At 29.8% G+C, this 13,431-nt stretch overlaps 2 protein-coding genes across 2 annotated transcripts in view; one reads left to right on the forward strand and one right to left on the reverse strand.

The window, feature by feature from the left end:
- Positions 1 to 3,726, forward strand: part of LOC141452897 (1-acyl-sn-glycerol-3-phosphate acyltransferase beta-like) — a 35,810-nt gene extending 32,084 nt beyond the window's left edge. The window contains exons 4-6 of the mRNA XM_074125432.1: positions 1,782 to 1,960; positions 3,189 to 3,354; positions 3,462 to 3,726. Coding sequence (XP_073981533.1) covers positions 1,782 to 1,960; positions 3,189 to 3,354; positions 3,462 to 3,625 — 509 coding nt within the window. The 3' untranslated portion in view covers positions 3,626 to 3,726. The remainder of the gene's footprint in view (positions 1 to 1,781; positions 1,961 to 3,188; positions 3,355 to 3,461) is intronic.
- On the reverse strand, positions 2,003 to 12,596 carry LOC141452883 (uncharacterized). The gene is made up of 10 exons (XM_074125395.1): positions 12,245 to 12,596; positions 11,986 to 12,114; positions 11,838 to 11,915; positions 11,632 to 11,765; positions 11,470 to 11,563; positions 10,700 to 10,958; positions 10,393 to 10,606; positions 9,524 to 9,653; positions 7,318 to 7,371; positions 2,003 to 7,243 (listed from the first exon to the last, which is right to left on the reverse strand). Exons 1-10 carry the CDS (start codon positions 12,407 to 12,409, stop codon positions 6,641 to 6,643), a joined length of 1,860 nt encoding a protein of 619 aa, XP_073981496.1. The 5' UTR covers positions 12,410 to 12,596; the 3' UTR covers positions 2,003 to 6,640.
- Positions 12,597 to 13,431: the final 835 nt, after the last annotated feature.

The following is a 13,431-nucleotide window of genomic DNA, read 5'->3' on the forward strand; positions in this document are numbered from 1 at the left end:
CATATGTAAGTTCTTCCAGTCAGAGTCACAGGATCAATTTTTATCAAATCATCCACTACTGAGACCCAAAGAATATCGGCATTTCTTGGATGCGAGATGATTTAGAGGGTCCAGCTGGATGAAGAAAAGTTATTTTTACTTCATCAAGTTCTTCATTTTTCTCTAAAAAATATCCAAGTCACCAGTTTCTTTATAGACTACACTGATATAACCTGATATGTCGGCTAATTTTAGTTTATCAGGGAATTTTGAAACTTCCATTTCGCAAGCTTCTGAGTTCATAGAAAAGTTTTTAACCAATATTTTGGATTTACTTCTGGGAATGAAAGCATGATATTGCTGTGTTCCTTTAATACCCAATGCTTGAGCAAACCGATTTTTTAAAAAACACTCAGATTCAACATAGTCTTCCTGGGTTGAATATGCAAAGTCTTGGTGATGTTTTCTACTGCCCACTCAAAAAGCTGTAGTGAAGTTTGAATTTGATTTCCATAGGGTCGTTGCAAACTGGCACGAGCTGCCAGTCTCTTTACCGAACCCCCTACGCAATCACAAGGCCCTTTGCCGACTTAAACTAACTTAAAGAGGCTGATATCTCAGCCAAAGAAGACTGTTCTTGAACAAAGATATTGAATTGAATTATTTTTGTATAATTTGATTAACTGCATAATTTCATTAAAATAATATATTATAATTAATATGAATAATTACTGTAATCATAATTATTAATTCTAAAAATGATTTCAAAATCAATATTTTAAATCTTAATAATTATTAATTATGATTCATTGATTCATTATTACTATTTTCAATTTATTTATTACTTTAATTTTATTAAATATATTTTCCATGAAAAGGAGCTTTAGTCCTAAATTTTTTTAACAATGAAGCCATTGTCGTCCCAAATTAATATTTTGGCCAGTGATTCATAACACTATTAGCTATTCATAGAATTAATTTTAAAATTTTAAAATATGTACTTTTTAAAAAATTTAAAATTAAATTTTAAATTTAAATTTTACAAACTTTATTTATCCTAACCCATATGGTGTCGCATATCACAGGAAAGGGCATCATATATGCTATAAAATGACACCAATCCCAAGTCTGTAGCTCAATTAGGAAAGCTTCTACAGTAATTCAAAAACACGGGGTTCCCTGTTTTTCAGCCCATTTTTGGCAACTTTACAGCCCTGTAACTCATAAACCAGTGGACATATCACAGTAAAATTTCATATTTTTCCAAGTCTATACCAATAGTACACATGTGCCAAATTTCAAGAAAATCCGAGATGGTGAGGTCAAAAATGGTCTTTTTTTGTGTTGATTTGACATGGAATGACCCAACTGCAACATCATCGCTTTGGAGGAAAATTTTTAGGATATATTCATCAGTTATGTACCTCGAGTTTTTAGTGCATTTCCAGCCTCCGGCCAGTATTCTCTCGGTACAGACAACACTAAAGAAAAAATCTATTAGCTATTAGCTTGATTCGAACCGGGGAATTCCACGTGGGAATCCAATATGTTTACCACTTAGCTAATTCCTTCCATTTGAAAAAAGATAGAAAATAGCCACCCATAAATTAAATAGCTTTAAAATGTGATAAAATTAGATTTATATTATATTTAAGATATATATATGATTTGACAGCAAATGTAATAATTCGTTACTAATTTGGGTAACTAAATATATATTCAAGTTCTAACATGATCAGGTAAACGGGGTGCAAAGTGAAGATTTTAATATTCCTCATTCTAGTAATATGTATATGTTGCAGGTATTGTTAGTGTTGGTCCATTATTTGGAGATGTTAATATTGTCTCTAAAAGAGAAATTTTATTCTTTTGGCCTCTAGGCTTAATATGCTATTTATTAGGATTTATCTTTGTAGACAGAGGGAAAAATTCTGCAGTACAACAATTAAGACTTGCTGCAGAAAAACATTTCCGACGAGATGTACGTATTTTTTTCTCTTTTTCTTCTTACTTTCTTTAACAAATCACTTAACAATGCCCACTCGGCCCATCTCCTTCTATTAAACTTACTTACTCAAAATCTGTGAACGTCATACCTAGCTTGGTGCAGTGTTCTTAGATTACTCAATGTTGAATGGACGTTCGCACGCTTTATACACTCATGTGAAAGGGGCATTCTTTATTTTGCATTGTGGAATCCTTAGCTTGTAGCCTTCTCCTTGTATGAACTCTGGTATTAATTGGTAAACAAGTAACAATTTCAGTCCCAAATCCTTTTTATTTATTTATAATGAAGAAGTTTCGGACCATCTTAAGATAAGATCTTCAGATGCATCTATCTACAAACAAAGCCAAAAAATGACTGAAGTAATATTTCTATACGTAATTTGAAACAGCTTTACCACTTGTATTTTAGTACATTAATTTTAAAACTCACCTATTAATGTTATTCGCCATGTGTCCCAAAAATATTTTTAAATTAAATTAGAAGGTATGAAACTGTCTAATTCAAATTTATCGAAAGAAAATAAACGCTAGAAAGGATTTAATATAATTAGGCATCCATTTGTTGGAAATGTTCGATTCTTCACATGAATACTCGCTCTTCTTTTTTACTTTAATTTGTCCGAATCAGTTTAAGTAGTGCTTTGTTTTGAGTTGGAGGAAATGAATAGATACATTGCTTTGATCCCCTTATTTTTATTTAAAGCTTAACAATTGTAATTTTTATTGACAAAGTAAAGATAGTTGAACTCTTAAAATGAGTGACCCTCAATTGGTGCTTTAAATAATGCGGATGAACCTTATCCTTCGTGTCCTTAAAAATTTTGATTTATGAAGCAAAGAAAACATTTAAAACCTATAAATCAAGAATTTTATTTCACTAATATATTGCATTAGTAGAATTAAATAATATATATTATTTATTTTCGTTCGCACATTTAAATAGATTTTATTTTCTTTTTAATTTTGTGATCCAAATAAAATAATTTGGGGACATCTTGGACATGTGATACAATATTTTTTTATTTTTTTAAAGTAATTAGGGCTAAATCTCTAATCTAAAAATACCTTACTAATTGATCCAATTATTATTATTACCAGTACTCATATACAATTACTAAAAATATATTTTAAATAAATATAAAATTAAATTATCTGTGATACGTGGAATGTGGAAAATAAAATTAATCATACCCTACTTGCAGTCAGCTCAGTTATTAATATTCCCTGAAGGAACTAGAAATAGAGGTAAAGGTTTGTTACCGTTTAAGAAAGGAGCCTTCTGGACAGCAATAGAACATCAAGTACCAATATATCCATTTGTTTTGTCACCTTACTATTTTATTCAATGGAAAAAACTATTTGCAGGAGGTAATATATTTCACTGAGTTATTTACCATTTCAAATAAATAATGTGGTAAATTTTGTAACAAATGTTAAAAGTTTTTTTATATTTTAATTTTTTTTTTTTTTTATAGGAAAAATAGTAATGTCATTGTTGGAACCAATACCAACGACAAATTTAAAACCAGAAAATATTGACACATTAATACAAAAGACAAGGACATTGATTGAAAATGAATATGATAATTTAAGAAAAGAAATGTACATGTCCTCAAAATGTTCAAATATTTCACAATAATAATAAAAATAAATAAAATAATATTCCCACAAAACACAATTACAACAATCAGATAAATTTATATTATTTTTTGGCATAATTAAAATATCTAATAACTAAAATACATTATTCATCACAAAATACGTTTGGTCTGAAAAATATATATATTTTTTGTGTACATATATAAAATTTTCGTTCAAGAAAGGCTTTTTATCGAGTTTAATTTAATTTTATCGCACCACACTTACAATAACCAGTCTTATACACGAGTAAAATAATTGCTGTTCAAATTACTCATTAAAGTAACTACATTCAACATCAATATGGTCGATCTAATTTCAGCATTGTTTATTAATTAACAAAGAAAAATAAAGATTTATATGAATACTATACTATGTTCAGACAATTAATTAATCTAATTTATATTGTAAATTTTGTTCTTGTCGAATTATGTACATTAAAAAATGTATACGGTATATCTCTTTTATATTTATATAAAAACATTTCTTATTAAACTCAACTTAAGAAATGTTGGATTAATATTTGGGTAGACAAAAACTGCATTCAGATCTTTATAATATAAACAGTACAAAATCATCTTTTTTGTTTCTCACTTCTGTGATTTAAGTGAAGACCTTATAAAGACTAACAGAATCAAAAGAAAATCATAACTAATAATGATAGAAGTTGGAAATTAGCTGATCCGAAATTTGAAAATTTACAAAATTAAAAATGTAAAACTAGGTTACTGGCTCTCTGTTACGACATTTTTCAGACTTTTTTCAAACTAAAAATTTTACGCTTTATTTTGTAAAAAAAAAAAAGGAGATTTTTTCCTGAATGCTTGTATGGTTTAAGAATAAATATTGAAGTGGCTCCCTCATATACAAGATATTCATAAAAAAGTTTGCACAAAAGCAACTTTTCTGTGGAGAAGGAGGATTGTGGAGGATATGAGGAGCGTGATGAAGTTTGTTTACATTAGTTCGATGAGAATAAGTTTAAATGTAAGAGCTATAAGCCACAGTTCTGAGGAAGGCATGATTTTGCTAATTCAAATAATTCATACCACTGAATATTGCTACCGTCTGACTGTAGGAGTGTAAGGAGTGTACGAAGTGATTTCGAGCGGAAAACCAGGTTTTAATTTTAACTTTACCATTATTTTTTTTTAAGCTGTACTTTCCCTCTTGTAAACATACATATGTAGCTACCGGATGAAAAAAACTTAGAAGTCAGGACAAATTTTAGGCCTGATATTTAGGATACATCTACTGCAATAATATGTAACTATAAAGGAATTTTGTGTCTATAAAACTAAGATCAGCCGAACCCCAAGAATCAAATCTAAGCATTAAAATTGTTTTTACAGAGAGGACCTCAACTAGTTCTTCTATTCATTTGTATCACCGTAAAATCTAATAGAAGTAAAAGAAACTAGTGCGCTTAATGTTACTGCAGAGATAATTTTTACTTCTCTTATGCTTATGAAGTTCCAATCTTCCTTTGCTTTATTCCCCACTTTAAATAATTTGCTTGTAGCAATATTTTTAATCTCATTAACTGATATATTGAAATTACGGAGGTACATACAGATTCAGGAGTTAACTTCCGATAGGCAAGTCTGAGTCGATGTCTTTAAACTGATAATTTCAGCATAGCAAACCCTTTATCAACATTTATTCCTTTTTTTTGTTTAACAAATATTATTCGGACTTCTGTGAACCCAACAAATATTTTAATTTTCATCTCTATATTCTTAACGTTTAATTCAGGTCCAAATACAATTTAAAAAATGTATCACTAGTTTTCAAAAAAAATTTAAAACAGCAATTAAAATTATCAGTAAAACATTAGGATGAAAGTTTATTTTTACTCAAATAAAATACAGAAAAGGTTTAAAAAATGAGACTTTCACTTTGCAAATCTGGAACAAAACATTCAGTTTCGTGTAAAATAAACCCTTAACATCCAAATGACAATTATTCAAGTTCCAATACTCATACTTGTAAAAAATCTTACTACTTTTTTTAATCGTCCTTACACACTATTTGTCGAGACAGCATCATGTAACTAAAACTATATCTAATAAAAAAAAAATAATGTGAAGTACTGTGACTAGTTGCAAAGACAAGTTTAAAATAATAATTAAAGCCACTTTTCAAGAAAATCTATTAAGGAAACCTAAAAAGTTAAAAATAATACTTCGTGTTGAAATATATTTACATTCTTTTGATACGGTTAAAGAAATCCTGCCTTATGATTTTTCCGAATGGTGTAACTTTTTCTCGCAATTATTTTTAAAAAGCAAAACTTTGAATAAGTAAAATAATTGCTATTTCGGTGCTTCATTGGTTTATTCATTTTTTTTTACTATTTTTTTAATTTTTTGTTACGTTTCAGAGAGTCAGGTCTGTTAGAAACTACACTTTTAAAGCAACAAAAGCAGTTAAATTTGCATATTGGCTAAAAGATTCCGAATTTTTTAAATGACGATTGGATTAGAATGATTTATCAAGTTTTATACTTGCTTTAAAGGTCGTTTCTTTAGTCCTTAAATTCATCAACAAAAAATAGAAATAAAGTAAAAATAAAAACCTAAATTAATTTTCATCTATTTTCTTTATTCAAGTATATTTTGCTTTCTACGAATCCTAGAAGAAATGTGCTTCAGCTTATCATCTTAATTCTATATGTAAAGCTCCTACATGAGCTTGACCATATTAATTGTAAATAATAAAAATAAAGAAGGTAGAAAGAAAACTTAATGTTCTCTTAATTCTTTTCTCCGAAGCCCTTCTGGTAAATATTTAATATTTATGGATAATATAAAATTAAAGCAATTAATGACTTAAAAGAACAATGTTTCAATTATTTGGCAGAAAATCTTATATAACCTGAATATAACGTAAAGAACAATTTTTACGATTTTGCATTACTTTCAAAATTAGCTATTTTGAAAAGAAAAGTATCCACGTTTTGAAGTACTGTTCATTAGATAACCATCAATATCAAATTATATTTGTGAGGTCACATTCATGTAACAACAGCTTCATTTTTTTCAATAATTGTAGCACCACTTTCTGAACTAGATTGGGGATGGGCTTTTTTAATATGTTTTACCAATTTGTCTTTTCTACAATATGACGACGTACAAAACTCACATTGATAAGGCTTATTCGCTGAATGTGTATATAAATGTCTAGTTAATTCTTGTTGTGATGAATAAGTTTTTTTACAAATTTTACACGCTGGTACCTCAGTAATATTTAAAGAGTCTGTGGAAACAATAGTAACATGAATCTTCATATGCCTTGTTAATTTATCTTTTCGTGAAAATGCTTTTCCACAGGTTACACATGAAAACGGTCGAATGTCACTATGTATATTTGCATGACGAGTCAATTCTCTACGTGTATGAAATCCTTTAGTACAAACGTCACAAATGAAGTCTTTACTTTTTCCATGTTTCAGTTTATGTTTCATTAATTCATATGGCTGTCGGAAAACTTTATGACAGATATCACAAGGATGGTTGGCACCATCCCAGTGTGAAGGATCCACACTGATAATAACGTCTTCAGTTTCTGAATCCTTTCCATTGGAAGGTGTATTGTCTCGAGGATCCACTTTTAAATTCTGAAAAAATGGTTTAATATTTTAATTGCAAACATCTATGAAACGAACGTTTTACTATAGAAAAAATGTATTACCTCATTTTGTTTATCAACATTCTTTGGCCCAGATATTGCACCGCCATCCATTTGCTGTAAATTATTTATTTTTATAAAATATGAATTTTCTACATAAAAGAATGAGAAAAGAGGAGAAAATTATTGCTCATTACAGCCAACTCTAATAAGTTTAACTTCTACCTATACTAGACTCATAATATTATTTCTAGGTGATAATTCTAACAAATTTAGAACTCTAAATATATAATTTTTACCTATATAACATAGGATGTGTAGTAAATACAAATAGGATATCCAATACTATATACAGGATATATGTAATATAAGATATTCTATATTGGGCAAAGGATGCATGCAGAAGCAGGGGCGCACCAAGAAGTTTTTGAATGCAGTTCAGTTTATGAAGTAAATGCTTACTTTTTCATTTTAAACTACCATTTTATTTAAGTTAAAACACACATTATTATTCAAACTGTTTCTGTGAATGTGTTAACAAATTAATCTAGACAACTTTATCAGCAATAAAATAAACATTAATAATTGACAGTCATTAACAATCACATTAAGCTTATAATTTGTTAAATTCGGTCGGCCCAAGATGTTTAGGCGCTATGTTGCTTACAAAAAAGGTAATAAGAAGAACAATTTTTGAAAATGCCGTTTTTGCTCATTTTGGCAACTTTTTTCTCAAAACCTTTTAAATCTAAGTAGTTGCAAAAAATAAAAATAAATAAATAAATAAAATAAAATAAAAACTCTTGTAAACAAGGATATGCCCTTCACTTTAAAGAAAATTTGAGAATTTTATCTTTTACAGAAAAAGAGAAAATAAAAATTAAAAGTTGGGTGTTTTTCAACGTTACTCTTTTTTGACGATCAACCATTATACATCTGTCCTAGCAGACATTTAAACAAATTCGGGCTAATTATATAAAACTTCTTTTACTATTGATTCCAAAATTGTGATTTTTCGAAATATCTCCGTGGCTCCATTGGCTAATTATTGTGAGTGTAAGACTGCTGGGGTGGATATTCTTATGTTTAACACTGACAGAGGGTCCGGGCAGACAAGATAACAAAAAGGGCGAAACTCCAGGTCAGAGGCAGGCGAGAAACTTCATTATTAGCCACTCGCATATTAATCTCCAGTCACAGGAGGTACGTAGCCCTTGAAGGCGGCTGTACATTGAACAAATTAAGCATTGCACATGCCTACTAATGGATAGCCTCTTATGTTTGACAGAAAGAAAAAGGAATGGTACAATGAGTATTGACTATTATGTATCACGCGAAGGATGTGTCTGGCTAGCATATTATTAATTTACAGAAACAAAAACGTGTCTTATAGCTTTACCTTCTCTTCTGACTCTAGAGTGTAATAAAATAGACAGGAGAGCTCATAACAGAGGGAGTCCCAGCAGATTCGGGTAATGGTAGCGAAAGCTAATTAGCAACTTCCTCGGAATGTAACCAAAGCTAAGCTTTACATCTAATTTTTAGATGAGAGATTATGTTTAGAATGCAGACAAACATTATATTCAAAATGATGTATATCAAAATAAATGTAGAAGAATTAGGCAATTAATTCTGGCTCTAGATCCTTAAAAATGAATCAATGCTACTTTAGAATTAAATTTTTCAGCAAATTATTTGATTAATTTTTTTTTTAATTGGTTTTTCAAATATTTCCTGAGGAAGGGGAGCTGTTTCAACCCATCAACTCCCCTGGATGCACCTTTGTATACAATATTGAATATTTATATGTTTATATACATAGTACAACATACATAAATACCTAATATGTATAACGGTTTGTGTGTATGAATGTTTAAGTAATGGCAATCCTTTACCGCGTTGATTATGAAGATTTTTTTCTGATGTTTGTTACATCGCTTTATTTGAAAATAAATTTTATTTTTGCATTGTTTTGAATATGTATAAGCATATATTGAAATAAAAATTGCTTTCATGACATTTGTGAATATTGTTTAAAAAAAAATCTCAAGTAACAACTGTTGGTTTACGAATATGTTCCAAACTGAGATGTAGTAAAGGGCTCATAAATGTCTATACGCTTGCGAAAAAAGTGTAGTCAAATCTAGATTTTTTTTTAACGGAAAAATTACCCACTTTCTTCTTTGAGATAGTTTTTTGAGATTTAAACAAATCGTAGGTACTAAATAATGTATTTGTCCTAACTCTAAAAATATCAAAATTCACTTACTGGGGAATAATGATGAAATTGAATGTGTTTCGTTAATTCTTCTTTTCGATGAAATGAGGTAGGACATTCATAACACGTATGTGGTCGTTCTCCTTTATGAAGTTTCTCGTGCCTCAATAACTTATCTTTCCTTAAACAGAAATTTTTAATTAAAAATGATTAATAGGTATTAAATTATTTTATAAATATAAATTTTAAGCGAAAGCTAACAGATACAAATTAATGACACAAAATTGTGCTCAACATTTATTATTTTAAATTAAGTGAAAGATTATTTCAAGTAACTAAACGAGCAGTTAGGGAGGCTAAAGAATACCTGTAATGGAAAAATCTATGATACTAAAAAACAGTTTTATTTTTAAAATATTGAACCCGGAACTGTACGAATGAACAAGAACAAAAACACAAAGAAATGATTTGATATCCGCCTTCATCATGGTGTTGGAAAACTTCGGTTGAACCGTTCGATGTTCATCGAATTCTCTTCAAACTTGTAAGAAACATAGAACATTATCTTTGCGAGAAAGAATCGGCTGAACTGGAGAGCTGGAAAGTTTTATACTAAACATAAGGATTGTTATTAGTGAAGAATCTAAAAGCTGGCTTGTAAAGTCAGTTGCACATATATCAGAGTGCATACAAATCTGTATTAGAATACTTGTATGAATTAGACTTCGACCAGTAAAAAACTGTAATAGTTCTAAGTGTGTTGTGACTGTAAGTAGTTGATGTGTCCTGGCTGCTGCTGAAGGAATACTTAAAAGGTAATATCTTATTTATTCTCCTAATAAGTAGACATATCGTTGACTACAAAACAAAGAGATTATCGGGGAAAGGATCTGTGATGAGAAAATATTTTTTTATCTTACCTATTAAATGAAATCATACAAATTGGGCAAGAGTATGGTTTTTCACCAGTGTGTATGACAGAGTGCCTAGCAAGATCACCACGTGAAGCGAACAGTTTGTCGCATTCGCTGCATGAGAAAGGTCTTCTACCAGAATGCAGCCTATAGTGCTTGTTAAGATTGGTACTTCTTGTGAATGATTTGCAACAAATTGTACACACGTAAGGTCTCGCCCCTGAAATTTTTTTAAAAGTCAGTTTCTAGTATTACACAAGCAGTAATTTTCCACCAAATTGTAAAGACAATAATAATTGTGGAAAATAAATACCAGTATGAATAACCAAATGCTTTCTCAGATCTGATCGATAAGCAAATGCCTTATTGCAAGAAGGTTCCTTGCATGGATAAGGTTTTATTTTGTCATGTCTTATATTATGTTTGACTAAGTCTTCACGTCTGGAAAAAGCTTCTCCACATGCCTGACACATATGAGCTTTGTTTTCTGAATGTTCTTTTCTCCAGTGCATTTTCAAAGAGGCTTTATCTTTCTCAACGGCACTACAATAATCACAAGGAAATGGGCCATCCTAAAAATTAATAATAAAAAAAAAGAACAAATGATATCGAAAAAATAAAGTCTTCTGCTAAGAACGATTCTTAACACACATTTCAACTTGATTTCTGACTTCCTTTTTTGTTTTAATTGCATCTTATAATTTTCTTCGTTTATGAAAGGTACAGAAATGTATATTTAATTCATATAGAGAGCATTTGTATTCTTCACTTGATAATAAACAGTTTCATACGATTCAGAACAACCAATCAGATGGAACCATTAGGTCCTACTTTTCAACTAACTAGAGGAAGTAGTGCTTTTCCTACTAAAACCAATAGCGAGACCCTAATTCATTAATAACCGAACTATCTTAAGAAAAAAATTAAAGTTATTACGGAACATAGACAATCAAGGAATTGATAAAGGAGATTCAAATTTGTAAAATAAATACACAAGATAAACTTTCTTACGATGTTCGGGATAGCAAATAGGAAACTTGTTCAAACTATGTAATTTTTTAATAAACTCTAAATAAACGTTACCTGTGTATGTATTTGTAAATGTCTATCAAACCGATCTTGCTTGTCAAAGCGTTTATTGCAATGGGGGCAGTTCATATCGCCATCACTAGACTCACTGTAAGAATGTATTAAATTAAATTTTGATTTTCAGAAAATCTTCATAATCAACGCGGTAAATATTACCTCTCATTATCATCACTACCGTCAACAGTGTTGTGTGGATCAACCACCATTACAATATTTTCAATATTAACTTCGTCTTTTATAGGAATCATGGGCTCTAAATGTTCTTGTTTAATATCACATTCTTCACCTGCCTAAACAGTACACGTTATCTGACAATATTCACTTTCATCTTTTAGCTTACTTTAAAAAACTAAGGTAATTACCAAGCCATTCATCTCTTCTTCAGGAGGTATTGCTATAAGTGGTTTTTGTTCCATTTTGTTGTAAGTAGCTTCTTCCATCTAAAAAAGTATACTTTTTTCTGTGGAAGGGAGTTATGTTTTAAAATAGAAAAGCAAATAACTGAAATACCTGATATGAAATGTACTGACGCAGCAGAGCATCAGATTGTTCGCACTTCAGCTTAAACTTATTTAATTTTTCTACGTGATATAGACATCTGTGGCATATTAAATTAGGAAGACCATCACCTTCACTCATCTAGAGAATAAAGAAAAGTAACAAATACGAAAAGTAACACAACCCACATCAAAGTGTTCACATCTAACATTAAAGGTTATGATGTGAATGCATTAGTTTCATAGACACAGACAATAGATTATTCAGTTACCTCTATGTTGACGAAACTCATTATCCGATTAGAAAGAGGTTCTGTTGTATCAATTCCAATTGAACTAAAAATATACGACATAACACCTTTTGAGTTACGACATAAACGGCAGATTTCATTTAGATTGAGTTCATATTTCATTAAATAATCTTGAGGTTCGAACATTGTACCAAAAGAATTACAGATTAACTAGTAATATGAATTGTACAGAATGAAACGGTAAAAAAATCAATAAAGGGCCTACTGGAGACGCCGCCCTACTGGGTTAGGGTTGTAGCTGGGGGCTGGGTCACCCTCGGGGCGAGCCTCCCTGTTGGGGGTCCGATCTCTAGCTTCCCCAATAATGAGTCTCCCTACACAACACCCCGCTCAATTTACGAGCAAGTAGGTGTAATGGTAAGTTTATTTTCAATGAAAGTATTATTTAGAATCGTTTTGCTTATGGAACAAAGTATACGTACAACTTCATTCCGAGAAGACGAAATAAAAGAAATTGTTAAAATATGTAAGAATTGTATTTGTCAAAGGACAAATAAAAATAAAATAAAATAAAGCCAAGTTAAATGAGCTTTGCCTTACTATGTTAATACTATTTAAATATTTCGTACTAACAATGGCATACAATTTACGAAGAATATATCCATCAAAATGCTTATTGTTTTATTACTGAAAAATGAAAAATGCTTTTCTTTTTTGAAGCCTGTGACCAGGTTTATTATTTTCTTGGGGTTAAATTGGGGAAAAAAATACTGAAATGTTTAATATATAAATTTAATTTTCTAGATAAATTTGCATAAGTTTTTAAACATTTACTATTATTTTGTATTATATTTTATCTGTTAATGTACTGGTCAACATTTTTAGCACTATAAAATTATTCTCTTTTAAAATAAAGTAAATTGTTCTAAAGGAAGCTTTCATGGCAATTCTCTGACCCCTGAGAAAACAATGCAAAAAATAAATTTCCTTGAAAATGTTAAATACATAAGCAACAGATTTTTTGTGGGTAAATAGTAATTTAAAGCAAATGTTTGCTTAGTTTAAAGAAAGTAATTAGTTTCAGTATTGAGCAAGTTGAAAAAAACTAAAAAAAAACATTAAAAGAAGATAGAAATATAGTCTCGAAAGCTACAATAATATCAAATCTGAGTATTAAATTTGTGCCTCAACATTTCTACAACAGAAAA

Source organism: Rhodnius prolixus, unplaced genomic scaffold (assembly GCF_049639745.1).
Source record: "Rhodnius prolixus isolate KJV_2025 unplaced genomic scaffold, Rpr scaffold_3, whole genome shotgun sequence".
Taxonomy (NCBI): Eukaryota; Metazoa; Arthropoda; class Insecta; order Hemiptera; family Reduviidae; genus Rhodnius; species Rhodnius prolixus.